At 43.4% G+C, this 16956-nt stretch overlaps 7 protein-coding genes across 7 annotated transcripts; 2 read left to right on the top strand and 5 right to left on the bottom strand.

Moving 5' to 3' along the window:
- Window positions 1-940: 940 nt before the first annotated feature.
- PHALS_03583 (uncharacterized protein) lies at window positions 941-1699 on the bottom strand (the record flags this gene model as incomplete). The annotated part of the gene is made up of 1 exon (XM_024717820.1): window positions 941-1699. The coding sequence occupies one exon, from the start codon at window positions 1697-1699 to the stop codon at window positions 941-943; it is 759 nt and encodes a 252-aa protein (XP_024583281.1).
- A 1821-nt stretch (window positions 1700-3520) lies between these two features.
- On the top strand, window positions 3521-4156 carry PHALS_03582 (uncharacterized protein; the record flags this gene model as incomplete). The annotated part of the gene is made up of 1 exon (XM_024717819.1): window positions 3521-4156. The coding sequence occupies one exon, from the start codon at window positions 3521-3523 to the stop codon at window positions 4154-4156; it is 636 nt and encodes a 211-aa protein (XP_024583280.1).
- Window positions 4157-5120: 964 nt separating this feature from the next.
- On the top strand, window positions 5121-7499 carry PHALS_03581 (endo--beta; the record flags this gene model as incomplete). Its single annotated transcript, XM_024717818.1, has 1 exon — window positions 5121-7499. The coding sequence occupies one exon, from the start codon at window positions 5121-5123 to the stop codon at window positions 7497-7499; it is 2379 nt and encodes a 792-aa protein (XP_024583279.1).
- Window positions 7500-10045: 2546 nt separating this feature from the next.
- Window positions 10046-10567, bottom strand: PHALS_14945 (conserved hypothetical protein). The gene has a single exon (XM_024717817.2). It carries the CDS (start codon window positions 10473-10475, stop codon window positions 10203-10205), a length of 273 nt encoding a protein of 90 aa, XP_024583278.1. The 5' UTR covers window positions 10476-10567; the 3' UTR covers window positions 10046-10202.
- A 3-nt stretch (window positions 10568-10570) lies between these two features.
- On the bottom strand, window positions 10571-14516 carry PHALS_03580 (myosinlike protein; the record flags this gene model as incomplete). Its single annotated transcript, XM_024717816.1, has 2 exons — window positions 10571-10853; window positions 10921-14516. 2 exons carry the CDS (start codon window positions 14514-14516, stop codon window positions 10571-10573), a joined length of 3879 nt encoding a protein of 1292 aa, XP_024583277.1.
- Window positions 14517-14960: 444 nt separating this feature from the next.
- On the bottom strand, window positions 14961-15692 carry PHALS_14942 (uncharacterized protein). Its single transcript, XM_036407136.1, has one exon. The coding sequence runs from the start codon at window positions 15232-15234 to the stop codon at window positions 15022-15024; it is 213 nt and encodes a 70-aa protein (XP_036263391.1). The 5' UTR covers window positions 15235-15692; the 3' UTR covers window positions 14961-15021.
- Window position 15693: 1 nt separating this feature from the next.
- PHALS_03579 (hypothetical protein PPTG_16823) lies at window positions 15694-16656 on the bottom strand (the record flags this gene model as incomplete). The annotated part of the gene is made up of 1 exon (XM_024717814.1): window positions 15694-16656. The coding sequence occupies one exon, from the start codon at window positions 16654-16656 to the stop codon at window positions 15694-15696; it is 963 nt and encodes a 320-aa protein (XP_024583275.1).
- Window positions 16657-16956: the final 300 nt, after the last annotated feature.

Below are 16956 nucleotides of genomic sequence, written 5' to 3'. Positions count from 1 at the left end.
GGGAAGTTCGGAAACCGTGGAGACACTCGTAACAAAGATCCTTCGCGATCATTTCGATTTGAGTGCGTTGGAGTATCAGATCACGGCTGCAGAGAAATCTCTTTCGCCCTCAATCGTGGAACGTGCGAAAGAAAAAATCCACGATGTGAAGGAAAAGTTAACGGGCGATCATACTGATGGTCATGTCCACCATTATGGTGGGCACCACTCTCACAACAAAACGGTGTCTCCGTAGTGATATAAGCGGACGCCAAATCGTTGACAAACTTTGAAAAGAGTTGCCTTTACTGGAATGACAGTTAGGTATTTGACGTGCACAACATATATATTGACAGTAATAAAATTTCTTTCGGACCGAATAATTTGTTTTGTTTGTTGTTTCACGATCAGATAAATTTGTGAGAACGAACTAGCCTACTTTTCTACATTCTTCCGTTGACTTCTTGAAATGTCATTTCGAATTAAGAAAGCTGAAAATACAGTAGACTTTTCTTAAAGCCAACGTACCGTTTTTTAATGACCCGCATGGTCTTTGTACTGCCATAACGTTTGCTCGGTAATCAGACCCTCTCACTTTACATCAATTTATTACTTCCATTTTCGTGGATGGCCTTAAAATAAGCGAATCGCGATGGACAAGCGCCATGACAGTAACAAAGACCATGCGGGTCATTGAAAAAACGGTGCATTAGCTTACAAAGTTTACTCTTCTAGCATTCGAAATGAAATATCAAGAAGTCAAAGGAAGAATGTAGAACAGTAGGCTAGTTTGTTCTCACAAATTTATCTGATCGTGAAACAACAAACAAAACAAATTATTCGGTCCGAAAGAAATTTTATTACTGTCAATATATGTTGTGCACGTCAAATACCTAACTGTCATTCCAGTAAAGGCAACTCTTTTCAAAGTTTGTCAACGATTTGGCGTCCGCTTATATCACTACGGAGACACCGTTTTGTTGTGAGAGTGGTGCCCACCATAATGGTGGACATGACCATCAGTATGATCGCCCGTTAACTTTTCCTTCACATCGTGGATTTTTTCTTTCGCACGTTCCACGATTGAAAGCGAAAGAGATTTCTCTGCAGCCGTGATCTGATACTCCAACGCACTCAGATCGAAATGATCGCGAAGGATCTTTGTTACGAGTGTCTCCACGGTTTCCGAACTTCCCATAATACCGCCACCATTGTCGTCTTTGGTCTGAAACATCCCTTTATGGTGGTTCGTCGTCTCATGCCCATGCATGTTATTGAATAATCCACCCTCGCGTTCAACCTTGTTGTCAGAGTGTCCACCAACGACAGCATCGATCGTACCTTTCACACCCATGCGTTGACCATTCTCTCTGTCGTAATTGCGAGCCGATATCTTGAGCGAGTCGATTGCCTTGGTCGTCGCTTCCTTCATGTTCCGAGCTGACAAAATCTCCGACTTGTTCGGTTTGTGATTCGAGGCGATTCGATGGCCCACATGTGTCAGCTCCGATGCCATATCCTTCGCAGTGCGCATATCGCTGCGCATGTAGGACGAAGCCGTGTTGATGAAATGGTTGCCATTGCGACTATCGTATTCGGACAAATGCGTCTTTAGCAGCTTTAAACACGTGGATGTGTCTTTGGCAGTTTTTTCAAGAACTTCCCCTAGCTTGAAAAATTCACCCTCGCTGGCAATGTGACGATCGCTAGATTTGCCCATAGTGTATTTGTAGTTTTGCTTTGATAATTAAAACGCTTGTGTTGTCGAGATCGTGTTGTGAAATGAGGTAGTTCAGGTCGTCCGACTTTGAATCCGACATATTTATCGAAATTGAAGAAAGGCATTTTGTCCGACAAAGTCCAACCTAAGATTGTCAGATCCCAACAATCTCCCACGAAGGTTAAACTTTTTTCTTTGCACACCCATCAAATTTACTGGCCTTGAATAATTCTTCTATTACCACATGCTTCAACCATTCTTATGAGAAAATTTCTGAAACCCGGTTGCCAATTAATATTGGAGCAAGGCAAAAGCATGAAGCAGATAATAAAACTGACTAATCCATCGAAAAAGTTGAGATCCCAACGGTACCAATGGTGCATCCAGTTAGCCCATCTATAAAAGGAAAATAGCTTAAGAAGTGATATCAATTTGATAAATTTCAGACAGTTGAGCATCAACTCGCGCTGACAGGTGTAACCATGCCTTCAGATTGCGCGATGTCGATGTCAAGCTTTGGCGTAGGACAGTTGAGCCTCACAATTTGGATCTGCAGACTGATACCATACTTGATAAGTAATGGGTAGTCAACACATATTGGAGTAGGGACGTTTTTGTATTTGCTGTGCATACGTTTAAACATCACCCCAAACATCTTGGACTTGGTATAGGCTAGAAAACAGTAAGTTATTTCAATTCAAGCGAATGTTTAGCTTCTGTCAGTTATCCAGGGTTGCTGGACGCTAAACTGCCATAAGTATTTGTCACCGAATTTAGATTCTCCCGTTTAGTTTTACAACTGTTATATTATTGCAGCGAATGGTTGTTGTGTAACGGAAATTGGGTTGATCCGAAAATAAGTGTCACTTAATATGACGGAGCATTGAACATTTAAGCGGGTTTCATTAAACGAAGCATTGAATATAATGTAAATTTAGTGAACCTTGCTGGCAACACCTCATCATTTTATAACACGACGATTACATTCCGTGACCTATTTAGTTTACGATCTGACGACAAGTACGCAAATAGCATTCCCAAAATTCAAGATTAGGATTATTGGATACTCGTTCATCCAAGTTTTCTAGTAATACTAACCTGTCGCAAATAAATCTCATATACTCGATACACAATATTTGCCCCAAAACACATAACCACACATTCATCATGACACACATCTTACTTATGCAAATTTGTGAAATCAATCAAAATGATTTTGCGACTCAAAGTTAAGACAAGCGCAATGGATCAAACATTATGCTGGTTTTGCGATAGAGCTTATGTGCAGCCGTGATCTGGTGATCAGGCTCTACAAATCATATTAATTGTCACGAGATCACTTACAGCAGCGCCAACCATACCCTCGATACCCGTGCGCTACTTCTTGTCGTGAATGCGAATTCTCCAAATCTTTTGATTCAGCGGGTTAGATAAACTCAATTGCCCTGTACTTTTCAGTGAACTTTGCTTGTAGTCTGGGTGAATAACGTTGCGACTGTTACCTGGTCAAATGCTTTGTCAACTATTTGAGATAGGTCGAATGGATCATACCAAAAATATTCGGCCTTGAGAATTATTGATCGTTCATAAAGAAGATATTTTAATGGTATGTTGGTGCTTGCTTGACTTAAAAAAAGACGAAATTTGAGGCAGGGTCGGTGAACGAGAATTCGAGTTTCTCAGCAATTTCAAAAGCCAGCGTAATTAACGGCACGAAGACATGGTTGGCTTTTTCTCTCCCAACATCTAACGGACACCCATATCACCAGATGCAAACCCCCGCTCATTTGTAAACGTGTTCACTACAGAGAAAGTTTAGTCATGACAATTTCTGGTGACCGCACTGCAACAAAACAAGTGTTTGCTAAGCTCGAGCAATTGCTGATTCAAACAGCAGATGATGCAGTTTACCGCCTTCAGGGTTTAAAAGGCAATCTTAGTGAGTTTGATAGTCGCCATAAATTGTTTTTGGTCAATACGTCAAAATTTAATCTCAGAAGCGATATTCGAACAACAAAAGATTCGACCTCTGAGCTGCGAGCTGCGGCTAATCAGATCGCCGATTGTAAGAAACCGACCGAGTCAGAGATAACCGCGGCTCGTAGTGCGATGCATGCAACGGTCGACGCTTTAAACGATTTGGCGCGTTCTGCTCGCGAATTTGACAAAAAAGGTCACAAAGTGAAAGGCGTCAGGGGCGTCGTGGCAGGCCTATTCGGGTCTAACCAAAAGTCAACAGAAAAGCCAAAGGAAAGTATTTACGATGACCCAGTTGATGTGGACAACCATAGGGTGGGGTCTGATGGCATCCTGCGAGCTCCCAATACGGCGGAAGAAGTAGTTGCTTCAACATTAGGCGACTGCTTTAGCGGATTCAAGTCGTTGCAACATCAGATTGCAATTGCAGAGAAAGCGCTATCACCAATGTTTGCTGGGCAAATCAACGAACTCATATAACTGCGTCTAACTTGTCATCTGCTTTTGCACGCTAAACAGCGTGGGGCATGGCAAGTGGAACTAATTGGACTTTTCGTTTCGTTTGGTAAGACAGGAGGAACATACTAGTATTTTAGTATCTCCTAAAAAAAAGAGCTTAAATACAATGTGGTTCTAATTTTCGAACATACAAAGCGTGATTATGTACAAAACAGCTCATTCATTCATCTTTCTCTGACTAAAACTCATGGCGTTTCATAAGAAATCACCTTGGGCTTCCTTTGTGATATATCAACGATTGCACGAATTTTTTCAGTATAAAATGATTTTGCTATCGCAGATTCGAAGTAATTGTACGCATTGGGGTAAATTATGATAATTGCTAGTGAAATGACGATTGCATTCAGCCACCAACTTTTTTCGCGCGATAGGCCATCGGTATAAGCTCATTGCCGAAGGGAGTAGTAGAATCCTACTGCAGGATAATGTTACCAGTATTGTTTAAATGTCGTCCCGAAATGGAAGTCAGTCTAGTTTCCATGGCCATCGATATCTGCATCGACGCACGTATTTATCATAATCGCGTATTGCGCTACTCGTACACCGCAAGAGCTTTCTTGCTGAAGCCTTAAAGATGTGGTCAGTCGACAAACTTTCCGTTTTTTTCGATTCAACGATGTTTGGTCGCACTTTTTCTGTTAAGCCTTTCGTTATACATTTACTTTCAGTTTCATTTCATTAAAAACCTGATGTAGCAGCGTCCATAGCGAAGGCACAATAACGTCTCATCGGTGCTATCACCACTCATGGTTTCATATCCGTGTATATATGTGCGTTGTGGCTGCTACGTTTGCAATCAATACGATTATCGTTCTCGTCGAATCTTGAGAATGTAGGAGTTTAGTCCAAAGCAAAACCCACTTTTCCTTTTGCTTTGCTCTTCATACTGCGATAACATTCAATTCATTGAAACTAGTGCATTAGCATGTTGTCTTTCAATTCAAGAGCTCGACAAGATAGGGAGGTAAATCCATTGCTTCAGACACACTCTGCCCCACTTTCCAATCCAAAATCTAGCAATCGCCTTAACCGATGGAGTATGCTGACAGTCGTCGCGACGCTACTTTTCACTGCTGCCGTCTTCGGTGTCTTTCAGTCTCGCGTGACAACTCTCCGAAGCGCGACGACAATTGCTGCTGACGTCAAGTTTGACTTATTTCAACCCATTTTCAACGCTGAAGCTCCACCACAAAGCCTTTTTAATCACACGGACGAACAAAAGAACCTGCTACCACCTAGATTTTTAGCTCCAGGTATTGAAGGCTCACGTCCAATTCCAACGAATGACTGGTGGGGCAACATGATTGGCGCCACCACTGGCAACGAAGAGATTGTACAGCCCGTGTGGACTAACCCATACAGCGTGACACCTTCTCCATTCAAGGAACCTTTCGGTCTGACACTCAACTACCCGTACACAACCCGTTTGTTCGGAGGTGGTCTAACGGGTAATGGCGACGCTGAGATGTACTATCTTCATGGTCAAATCCCAGAGTTCACTTTCTCCGCTATGGAATTTTCCAGCTCCACCCGTCCGACGTTAGAAGTCTTTGACTGGGACGACCTCACCGTACACCTTCGATTTGTTTCCAGTCAGGATTCGTCTAAAAAAGTAGAGTCAACACTCGCAAGTGGTATGGCGTTTGTTACTGCTCGCTACGCTGGACTTACTCCACGCTTCCAGACGTTCCATAATATATCAACCATCAACGGCCTGGACGCTACTGAGACGGCCAGTCGTCCCTTGATAAACAACCGCTTTGTGCTCACGTTCGACAACAAAGCTACGTGGAATCTTTATTTTTCCGATCAAGTGACACTGCACTTCGATGGCCACTCTTCACTTGAAATGAAAATGCCATTTACTGGTATTGCTCGCGTCGCATTGATCCCAGATGCATCAGCTGAAGAGCAACGCGTGTTTGATCTAACGGCCAATTGCGTTTTGGATGGGGGTCGCGTTGAAGCTTATAACGACGCAGCTTACGCATATCAATGGAAGACCAGCGGGGACTGTTCAAATGGAATGCTGCATTATGCACAGGTGCACCATGTTGACACAATGGATCGGCGCTTTGCCACTGAAGCTCAAGGTGTGGCTGCACATTCCACAACGCGTGGATTGATGCAGGGAATCGTTACTAAAACATCACCTGCAGAGTGGCGTATGGTGGATCCAGTAGACTTTCCAGTCGACTTTTACCCTTCCCAAAAACCTAAAGCGAGCATTGTCGAGTCATTTGAAATCAAGGAGAACTTGATCGCCGATATTGACTCTGAGTGGACCATTGCTTTGGGTCAAAGCTATTACTTTAACGGAAAAGCTGCACAGAAGTACGCATCGCTGTGCTTGATGGCTGGAGATCCGTCCATCGTTGGTGAAGATGACACCAAATTGCTTTCTCACTGCATCAAAAAGCTGGAAGGTTTGGTGGCTCCGTTTCTCACGAATGCATGGACTAACGCTCTCAACTACGATACAATCTATCGTGGCATTGTGAGCTCCCAAGGCTTTACTCTTCACGATCCGAACGTTGATTTTGGTAACACAATGTACAATGACCACCATTATCATTATGGTTACTGGGTTGTCACAGCTGCCATCATTAATAAATTAGACCCAACGTGGTCGGGCATTCCAGCGCTAAATCGGATGGCTGGTTTTCTTGTTCGTGATGTTGCGAATCCATCCGATGTAGATCCAAATTTTCCCAAATTCCGAAGCTTCGACTGGTTCCGTGGACACTCGTACTCACACGGCATCACGGCACTTGGCGATGGAAAAGATGAGGAGAGCACATCAGAAGATATTAACTTCTACTATGGCATGACGTTGCTGGGGAAAGTCACAAAAGATGTTCGTCTTGAAACCGTAGGCAAACTCATGGTCAAGCTTAACGCTCGTGCTATCCAAACGTACTTTTTGATTGAAGACGGCAACCGTGCTCACCCGGACCATTACCGCGACAATCGAGTTATGGGCATCCTTTTTGACAATAAGGTCAACTATGCGACTTGGTTCAGTGGTGAAAAGTATGCCATTCACGGCATTCAAATGCTCCCAGCTACAGCCGTCACAGAGTATGTACGAACGTATGATTTTGTTGAGCAGGAATGGAATGAGATTTTGTCACGTGAATCCATCGTTCAAAATGACGAATTAACCAATCCATGGCTCTCACTTCTCTACATGAACTATGCCACCGTCAACAAGGACTTTGCGCTTCAAAAATTGCGCACAGTCAAGATGGATGATGGGCTCTCCCGCTCGTGGGCAATGTACATTGCAGCTACTCGGCCGTAACCTCGCCATGGTCGACGTACTATAAACTTAAGGTGATCAAAATTAATCGGAGCCTTGCGTTGTAGCGTAATTGTCGAACTAAATTGAATAATGTGTAAGCTTTCATTTCACTTAACGTGCTTTATCAAATCGACATGTAGAAGTAACAGTGCTGTTACGGGCAAATGGACATTTCTGTTGTTAAAGTGTTATTCAGAGCTCGAAACGGAAGATATCGAGACGGTCATCAGAACACAAGGCGCAACGATCCAATACATGCAATAGTCATTATAAATTTAATTGTTTACCTTGTTCAGCCTTTAGTTTGTTGGATCGCAGCACTAAAAGCAGATCTTTTCTGAAAGATGACAGCGATTGCCAAAATCGCAAAACCAGGCATTAAAATTTGGCATTGATATACATGACCGTATGGAGATCGCAACTATTCCTGAAGCAAACTTGACGAAACAACACACTTACACTCGAGTGGGACATCTCGTGGATGCGTTTCCTTTTTCCTTCGTCAACAGAGCTTTTTGTCTTCTCATGCTTTTTGTGATTTAACTTGTCGTGTTCTGGTGCTTAAGCGTCTGTGTCCTCATGACCTCCATCAACCTCGTTGTCGAATTCGCTGGCATCTTCTATAGATAGTTACTGCATTTTGAATTTGGCAAGTCTCCAAATAATTCATACTCTTCTTTACGTGCCAACGGTTCCGATTTGACTTCTGGTATAAAGGTGTCATGCCTTCACCTGCTTTGATGACAACTATGCTTTTGGGAAATCTGACGCAACACGTCAAGCATCGAGCGAAGTTCACTGCGCATCGTAATATCGATTTCAGTAGTGCCACGACCAGTCTTAACCAACAAATCAATACCATACACAACCAGCATATTCACAAATGGAGCCAAGAATGGCAAGCGGCCTCGTAGCGCAGTCCACCGAGTTTTCTTGTTCACACCTTGTTCCAGAAGAATCTTGAAATTTGATTCATGCCCTTGACGAGCTGCTGCCGCCAATGCAACTGCCCCCAAATTTCACCCGAACAGATTGAATCACTATTTGCTTCTATACGCAGAAGTTCTCGGGCAATGGTAACAAATCTTCTATATCAAGAATTGCGAAGAGGTATTCAACCGACAGAGTTGATAATGCTTAAATTTGTGCTGGCACGGATCAATTTGACTGCTAGGTATATCAACCCATGGGCACGGACGATAAGCAGTTCTATCTAGCCACACGAAAACAATACAGAACCACGTGTGACCCCATTTAAAACAGCTCTTTCTGTTGCAAACGTCTTAAGAATTGTGATTCCTGCTTCTTTAGCGTTCAACATGTGATATGCATGGTGTAAAGGCGTCCATCCGTTGTGGGCTGGTCTAACAACTATCAAGTACTAATTACTGAGATTTGCCGTTATCCTCCTGGTTCATCGCACCGGCAGCATTTTTGCTTACCGGACTTTATCAACTAGAACAATCCTGCGTACTTCTTCGCTATGTTGACGACGCGTATCTAACGGCTTCGTTTTCTCTTGAACAAACACCTAATCGACTTAAGCCAAAACTGCATCAAATTCAGTCTTTATCTCATGATATTTGTTTCAGCAAAATGGTTTTTGCTAATCCACTCAATGTACTTAGGGTCAAGTGCTTAGTAGTTTGTGATTTTTACTTCCACCTCACGTGCTTTCCGAGCTTCATACAGAAAAATTGAGCAAAGAGAATGTTTTAAAAGCCGTAAATTGCTTTGATGTGAGCGTAGGACAGATCAAAGGCGGATAACTTTCCAAATTGTTTTCGTCTTGTACTAAATTGCCGAAGATCATTGTACTTTGATACCTGCCCAGACCTGGCTGGCTGATTTGCTTCTGCAGCTGTACAGCAAAATATTTTAAAGTCCATTTGACTTGGCGCCATGGACGTTCCGCTCAGTTTGGTACAAACAATGTTGCTAACAATCTTAATTATGACTTCCAGGAACGCTGTAGCACGTCTGAAAGCGCCACATATATCACCAATTTGTGATACAATTGCTTCGACTAACCCACCGGTGATATGACCTGTGATAATCTTCTTGACTATTCGACTTGGCGAATGGAAGGAAATGACCTAGCGCTTTTAACCGATGCGGATAGCTGTGGAGTGGATGCGATATTAAGCTTAGTACATGCAGATAGCTGTGGTATCAAACTGAGTCGGATGCTTATCAAAACCAACACGCTGGCAAAATATTTTAGTAGAGCAGTCATTGTAGCGGGCCTATCATCTGATGGTTTTTGAGATGAACATTTAGAACATATTGATGTAGTTAAAGGTATGTAGGTGCCATCAATTGTAGCCTTAACCGCATTGACCACATGCATCCCCAAAAAAGGCACATATTCGCTTTCAGCATTCGTAGCGAGCGTGCTGTTGATCGAAACCTTGTATGTTAGCATAATGTAAGCATCAAGAAGCCAAGCGAATACTAGTGATAACACCGTTTTGGAATAAGCCTGGATTAAGGTCGATGAAAAAGGAATGAGCACTTGTTGAAAAAATGAAGAAGGAACATAAAATAAGGTTCTAAGTTTGCAAGTTTATTTGCTATCTTCAAACCTGCAGTATGCTTCTTACGTTCTACAATGCGACCGTTTGAGATGAACGTAGGAAGAGTCGGAGTAAGTTATGGAGCAAAAAAAAATCGATTTGGTCAGCTATATTTTCTCGCTTAGTTTCATTGCGTCCTTGGAACCGCGATAAGAGATGTAAGCACTGTACGATTTGTCCAGGGTTGGTCAAATACTTTCACCACAAAGCGTGTAGCATCATTATGCGAGGCGCTAGAACCATCCACCTCAAACTCGTAGTTGGTGCCCGCCACAACTTGCGAGCGCACAGTCAAAATGTTGTTCACGTGAAGATCGGAATCTATAAGCGCGCGATCCAAGGCGGCACGAGATTCAGGAGTAACGGTGGTGGGGGTAAAGCCACCGAGAATCACAGGCATAATCGGTGAAATTCTCTCTCAATTTGATTTTTCTAACTGTCAAAGTCCCGTATATTAATGCAGTATAATTGTACACCCAGCAAATTTGTGAACACTTAAAAACTGTTCGTTGCCGATTCCTCTTTTTTGAACATTTTTTTGAACATGCCACCAATACGTGACTTGCGGTGACCGTCGTCACCATTCAAATTGCTGTCAGTAGGACTCATGCTTTCCGCTTGAGGCGAGTTTCCTCGAGTAATCGAGTTTTTATTTATCGAGTCTGAAATCGTTCGGCGTTCAGTACGAGACGGATCCGAGCCGATGGACACTGAAACAGAAGCCACATCGAACGACTGTTGATGGTGCTCACTTACTCTTGTCGACTTACTTGCAACACTGCAGCAATAGCATAGAGCTAATTAGCTTTATCACTCAAAATTTGCCAAGTAAAATACAAACTTACGAAGATCGACGACTGATAAACTCGTTGCTTGAACTTCCATTATCGAAAGTCGACTTTGAATCGATTGCCAATGCACGCATACGCTCAAGCAAATCATTTGAGACTCCATCAGCTTCCGCAAGATTAAGGATTTCAATAAGCAAATCTTGTTGCTGAACTCGAGCTTTAAGCTCTGCCGAGTAAACCGAGCGCTGCATTCGTAAATCTTCTTTTAACTCGACCACCTGTTTTTTAAGCTTTTTCATCTTTTCATCTTGCGACTTAATTAAAGCAGCGTGTGTGCTCATGAGGCGCAGATTCGCTTTTGATTGTTGCTTATTGTGCTGGTTGAGCGCAGCGAATGATGCACCAGCAGCCGTGTACGCATCTTTTATCTTTTTATTTTCAGCCTTGAGGTTTTCATTTTCCTGAGACAGAATTTGAATAAATTCACGGCCCTTGGTCACTTCTTTCTGCAAGTAATCGATCATGCGCTCTGAGTCGTCTAGCAACTTGCCGTCCTCCATTGACTCACGCTCTTTTCTGCTAGTTCGCCCTTTGTTTGAGTGTTGAGAAGGACGTTCATTTTCCTGAACGCTGTTGCTCGCACTACGACCAGACGAATTTCGAACGTCATACAATTCCTGCTCTAAGGACGCTTTCTCTGCTTCAATTTCCTTACGAGCACGTTTTTCGTCTTCCAAACGATGTTTAAGACGTTCAACCTGGGTCTCCATTGCATCCTGCTCCTTTCGCTCAGACAAAAGCGTGTGGTACTTGCTCACTTGCTTTTTCATCTTAAAATTTGACTGAATTTTAATCACAGCACTGCGGAAAGTGGCGTACCTCTTTCCAGATAGATGCTTGCGGTACGCAGTTTGAACCTTAATTGCACATTTATCTTTTGTCAACAGGTACACACGTTGGCGCGAACGAACTCCACGCCACAAGCTTTGCACGATGATACACTTTCTTCGTTTCTCTGTAAAGGATTTTCGAAGTATTCGGCATCGCTGGAGTGCTTGTAGTTTCGCAATTATAGTGCGAATCTTTCTTAACCGTCGACGTGCCACCCACCGACGTGCAGCATGCTGGATTAATACTGCACGGTCGTGCATGAAAATCGTGCGTCTTTGCTCAAGAAACTCCAACACATTCTTTCCAAAGTAGACAAGGCTTTTACCAACCACAAAATTTGGTCTTGTGACGAGCTCACTTCCTTGTTGCGCCCATAGATCTAGATTTTTACTGATTAGTTCCTCAACAAGCTGCTCACATGCCTCGAAAACAGTCGTCGACTCCTTTGTAGTGGCAATATCCTTCTTGCTTTTCATCATAACAAAACGACGCAAGAATTTCTCGTGTGCCATCTTATTCGGAAACGCTGTACGTGTGATACGAATCGCTTCAACGACACCAGCACAACGGAGTTGGTTCACCACTGCATCTATTTCGTAAATATTTGGGCTCTTTCGGGAGTTGGGCTTTATACAACGTATGTAGTGCACATCTGTGCTGGAAATATCGCTCATCAGTAGTGATAGCTGTGCCTTGAACTTGTAACTAACAGTTTCTTGCATAAATGTAGATGTCTTTCGACTCAAAGTACTGCGTCTACTAGATTCCATCATTGTGGCAGCATGAACAGCCAAGTCTGCGTCCGTCATAAATGCTGCATTGCAGTCATTACCGAAAACCATCGACATTAAGCTATTTGAACTCGTGCCTAATAGCTCAAATAAATCGGTTTGGAGTGAGTCTTTGTTTTTCTCGACAAACCCCTCTGCATCGTACGTGACAGGACCTGCATAATGGTGTAGTAGAAAATGCGTTTGACTCAGACGAACTCTTTCGAAACGCGGATGGGACTCTCGAATTGAAACCAGCTTCGACACGAAAGATATATCGCTGCCCATTGGACGCACGCATTCTTCATTGAGCAATGCCATGACACCCATCGAGTTTTCCAGCAAATCTAACATATCTTGATTGTCTTGATATTTGACGAACTCCCATCCTACACCTTCTTGCTGGTATTCTTCCTGGACCGTTTTAAATACGTCCAGCGTAAACTTCTGCTGCAGTTTTTCGTTTGCAAAGTTGATGCAAAATTGCTCGAAGCTGTTGTGTTCAAAGGATTCAAATCCGAAAATGTCTAGCAAATCGATGTGCAAGTACGACGGCGTGGATCCTTTCTTGTCAGCCGTATTGGAAATACTGTAATTGACTCTTCGCACTAGATAAGCAAACACGCGTGCATAAATCTCTTTTGCTAAAGCATCTCGATTATTGCCTGCTTGGTTGGCAGAAAGTGGAACGCAGTATACTTCTTGTCGTGCTTTGACTGTACGACTGCATAGCTGCTTGCTTAGTGCAGCCTCTTCTACACCAAGAAGCTTCGCGCATTGCTCGATCTCTTTCTTCTGCTGCTTAATCTGTTCAGAGGTGATGGACCCATAAAGTGATGAATTGTTTAAAGAGGCGACGGCTTGGCTAGCATCGTCTTTGTTTGATTCTAGCGGCACAAAGTCGAGCTGACCAAGACGCAAGATACCACACAAAGCACTGAAGAGTTCATTTTGTTCCACATCACTGAGGCCAATAGTAGACAAAGCATCGCGTGTTACTTGGTATCGTTCAAGATCAGTCATGCCATCCAGTATGAGATTCTCATTCTGTAAGTAGCGAAATTCTAAGGCCGAGGTGCCATCATGAAAGCCAAAATGACGCTCTCTGGCACTAACAAGCTGGTAGAATATGTGATAATTGCGTTCGCCAGCAGCCTGTGCCACGACGCGTGACTTTTCAAGTAAATAGTGACGACATTCAGCTCCAACAAGACAATTTTCGCTGTTAAATTGCAACTGTGTATACTTTCCAAACCGGCTAGAGTTATCATTGCGAATAGTCTTAGCGTTACCAAAAGCTTCCAACAAAGGATTGCTTTTCAGCACCTTTTGGACAACAATAGACTCTCCACTTTCGCCGGGATGTAGCCTATTGGCGATATTCATGGAAATACTGGCAAGGTGTTCCATCATAATCTTAACAGTCTCAGTCTTGCCCGCGCCAGACTCTCCACTGACGAGAATACTTTGAGGAATACGATGCATCTTCATCTGGTGATACGCATCGGCGCTGGTCGCGTATACGTGTGGTGGCATCTCGTCCCATGGACGCTTCGTATAAAGATCTCGGAGCTCCTCAGAATAATGCTCTTTAATCCATTGGTACGGGTTGACTGCAACCACGATTTTGCCTGTATATGTGTACGGTTCTCTAGCGTAAAAGCGTTCCCGAATATTGTAAACAATTGCAGGCTCGTGTAGATGACCTAGTTTGCACATGTCTTCAGCACCAACGCTATGTTTGGTCATCTTATCACTCGGAGCCAAAATGTTCTGCAACGGTAATGAGTCAGGCATGCCATCTTTGTTCAAGTCAATTACGCGTATCTCGGCGGGCATATCCTGGTCAAATCTGGTGGACACATCCGAGATGTCAGGCAGAGGCTGCACATACACGCGATAGACTTTTCCTGTCGCATCCACCGAATGAACTGTGGCTGGCACCCACACAAGCTTCTCGTCCGGTATGAACACACGTATCCCCTCCATTGTGTCAAGTAAAAGCGATGGTCAATTCGGTGCGGAATTATAGACCGAATGCGCGTGTCGTCAAAGTAACGATCGAATTTAATAGGACAAAGTTCTCGGTATAAATTTTAAAGTCAGCTCATACACTGGTAAATACAAAGCCGGTTTTGTGCAGTCCAGTGCAGTGAAACTGGAATGCATAGTAAATGTATGTGTGGCATCTCTCTCCCTGCATTTTGGATGTGAACAAATTGAACTGAAGTGGCTCGTCTCCACCGAGAAGGTTGAAAAAAATGACATACGAAGTTTTGTCCAGCTGTCTTGTATCAGATGGCTAAATTTTTAATTCTATTTATACAGAATATTAACCACATTACAAGTACGAGATAGTAAAAGTGGATGAGCAGCAGCTTCTGGTTGCAGCAGAACTATGCCGTCCAGGCTCAACAGTAACAAGATATAAGCCTTATTTTTCTTTTTTGCGGGGTAAATTACTACCATACCGTCTTGCCCTCTCGTTCTGTTACTATCCAATATGCCCCTCATTCGTAGTACACATCTTACCTTGCAAAAAATGATGTCCGATCAAACACTCAATCACACGACTTAACGATAGCTCTTTGGACACCGAGCTGTCGAGGAACGACAGTGAACAATACCAAATTTTGGAAATCTTTTGTAGCTTTGAATTCGATGGACTAGAGCAGAAGCACTGTACCGAGTACATGAATGCATGCATCGAATATTACAATTGCCAGCAAACAAGATAATAATTATCATATCGTCGTCACAAAATGACTGCTGAACATCATCTAATTTTAGCTTCAAACGTATTGTCACAAGTTCATTCCTTACAATTGAAATCGTCATGAATCCGCCACAGGCTACTGCACTTACTGGTCACGGTCAAATCGGCGACCTGTCGGATAGTCACACGCCAAGGAATTCATTAAGTCCATCCCATGGCGCTATCAGTTACATGTCAAAAGTCAATATTAGATTACTTACACTCATAGGTACCACTGTAAATTGGTCTCCTTCGTATCATGTGCTTGAAGTGCGTTCATAAATGATCATACATTACATTCGAAATATACCACAAACTTTTGTTACACTCTATTGTTGCCTCATCCCTAACTATTTGATGCTCAATACAACACAGTATGCCAATAACAATTTATCTTTCACTAATCAAGACTTAATACTCCACCATGCGAGTCGACTGACTGCTAGCACTACTATTGCGTCGATACTGTTGTGCTCGTCGCTTCCGCTCTCTCTGTTCGTCTTCAGCGTTTATTGATGGAACACCGTACTCACAAAGCGACACATAAGAGGATCCTCGGTCACGAATCGCACAAGGTGCAACGCTTAAGAAATTCTGCATAGCAAAAGACTCACGCAAGAAAGGCATTTTTTGCACAACTTGCAAGAGAAGCTGAAAGCTATTGCACCTCGATTGCAAGTGTGATCGGTCGTGTCGCTTCCAGAACGTAAGAAAGCCTGCATGGGGTAGTGGAGGCAGTGTAAACGTCAAGAGAGCTCGCTCGAACTTGTCTTCTTTTGTCGCTGCCTCACTTGCAACAGGGACGACCCCTCTAGGCAAGCTAGCCTTGGCCTTGTTTCGGTAGTATGCCTGTCGACTCTCAAGGATCTCTGTCAATTGGATGTACAGGTTTTTAAAATCCGAATAGCTGCGACGGATAGTATATGTTTGTAGAGGAGCGTCGTGATTTACCACATCGATGTGGTACATAACTCGCTTTTCTTTGCCACGCATGGAGAAGCCAGAGAGTACAAGGTCCGAGCACGAACTTGGGGAAGACTCAGTTGAGTGTCGACTGGAGACCCTCGAGTGTCCTGATTCCTGCGGTCTATTTTGTTGAAATACGTTAGATTGTTGCCGTCTGCGACCGAGCTTTTCAAGCTCGAGCTCGTCGTCTGTACAGCTCATGGTGGCGTTAGAGGAAGGATCGTGGGACTTGAGGATATCATCTTCGTCCAAAGGCTGCGCCTTATCTTCCGTCTCGCATAAAAGGTAAAGACTTTTATTGTTGACTTTGATCGGAGATGGGAGTACCTCTGCAGCAAAATAGGAGTCAGGCAGACGATCGACTGCCGCTTCGAGCTGCTGGCCGCGCAACTCGACAGGCTCCACCATCGACAACGCAGATTGACTTATGAGTTGAGTTGAGCAGAAGCTGCGCAGGGGCAGCTGTGGAGGGAAGCGGTTTTCATCCGCTCATCCCCCCGTCTTTGGAGCCTAGTTTCAAAGCGAATGCTTAAAAATACACTTGAAAGTTTGACTCATTTTCAGTACTCTGATTTCCCAAATATTCAAGGTGGCTGACCTTAGGGGAGATGCTGGAATGAAGTAATTCGTGCTTCTGTAATATAGGTCTTATCGATAATAACAATTACAGACGCGCCAGACACACACCTATCAGGTAAAGAACGTATC

The sequence above is a fragment of the Plasmopara halstedii genome, assembly GCF_900000015.1.
Source record: "Plasmopara halstedii genome assembly, contig: Scaffold_2386, whole genome shotgun sequence".
Lineage (NCBI taxonomy): Eukaryota > Oomycota > Peronosporomycetes > Peronosporales > Peronosporaceae > Plasmopara > Plasmopara halstedii.
Note: the sequence above shows the minus strand (reverse complement) of the source record. Positions and strands in the feature narration are given on the sequence as shown.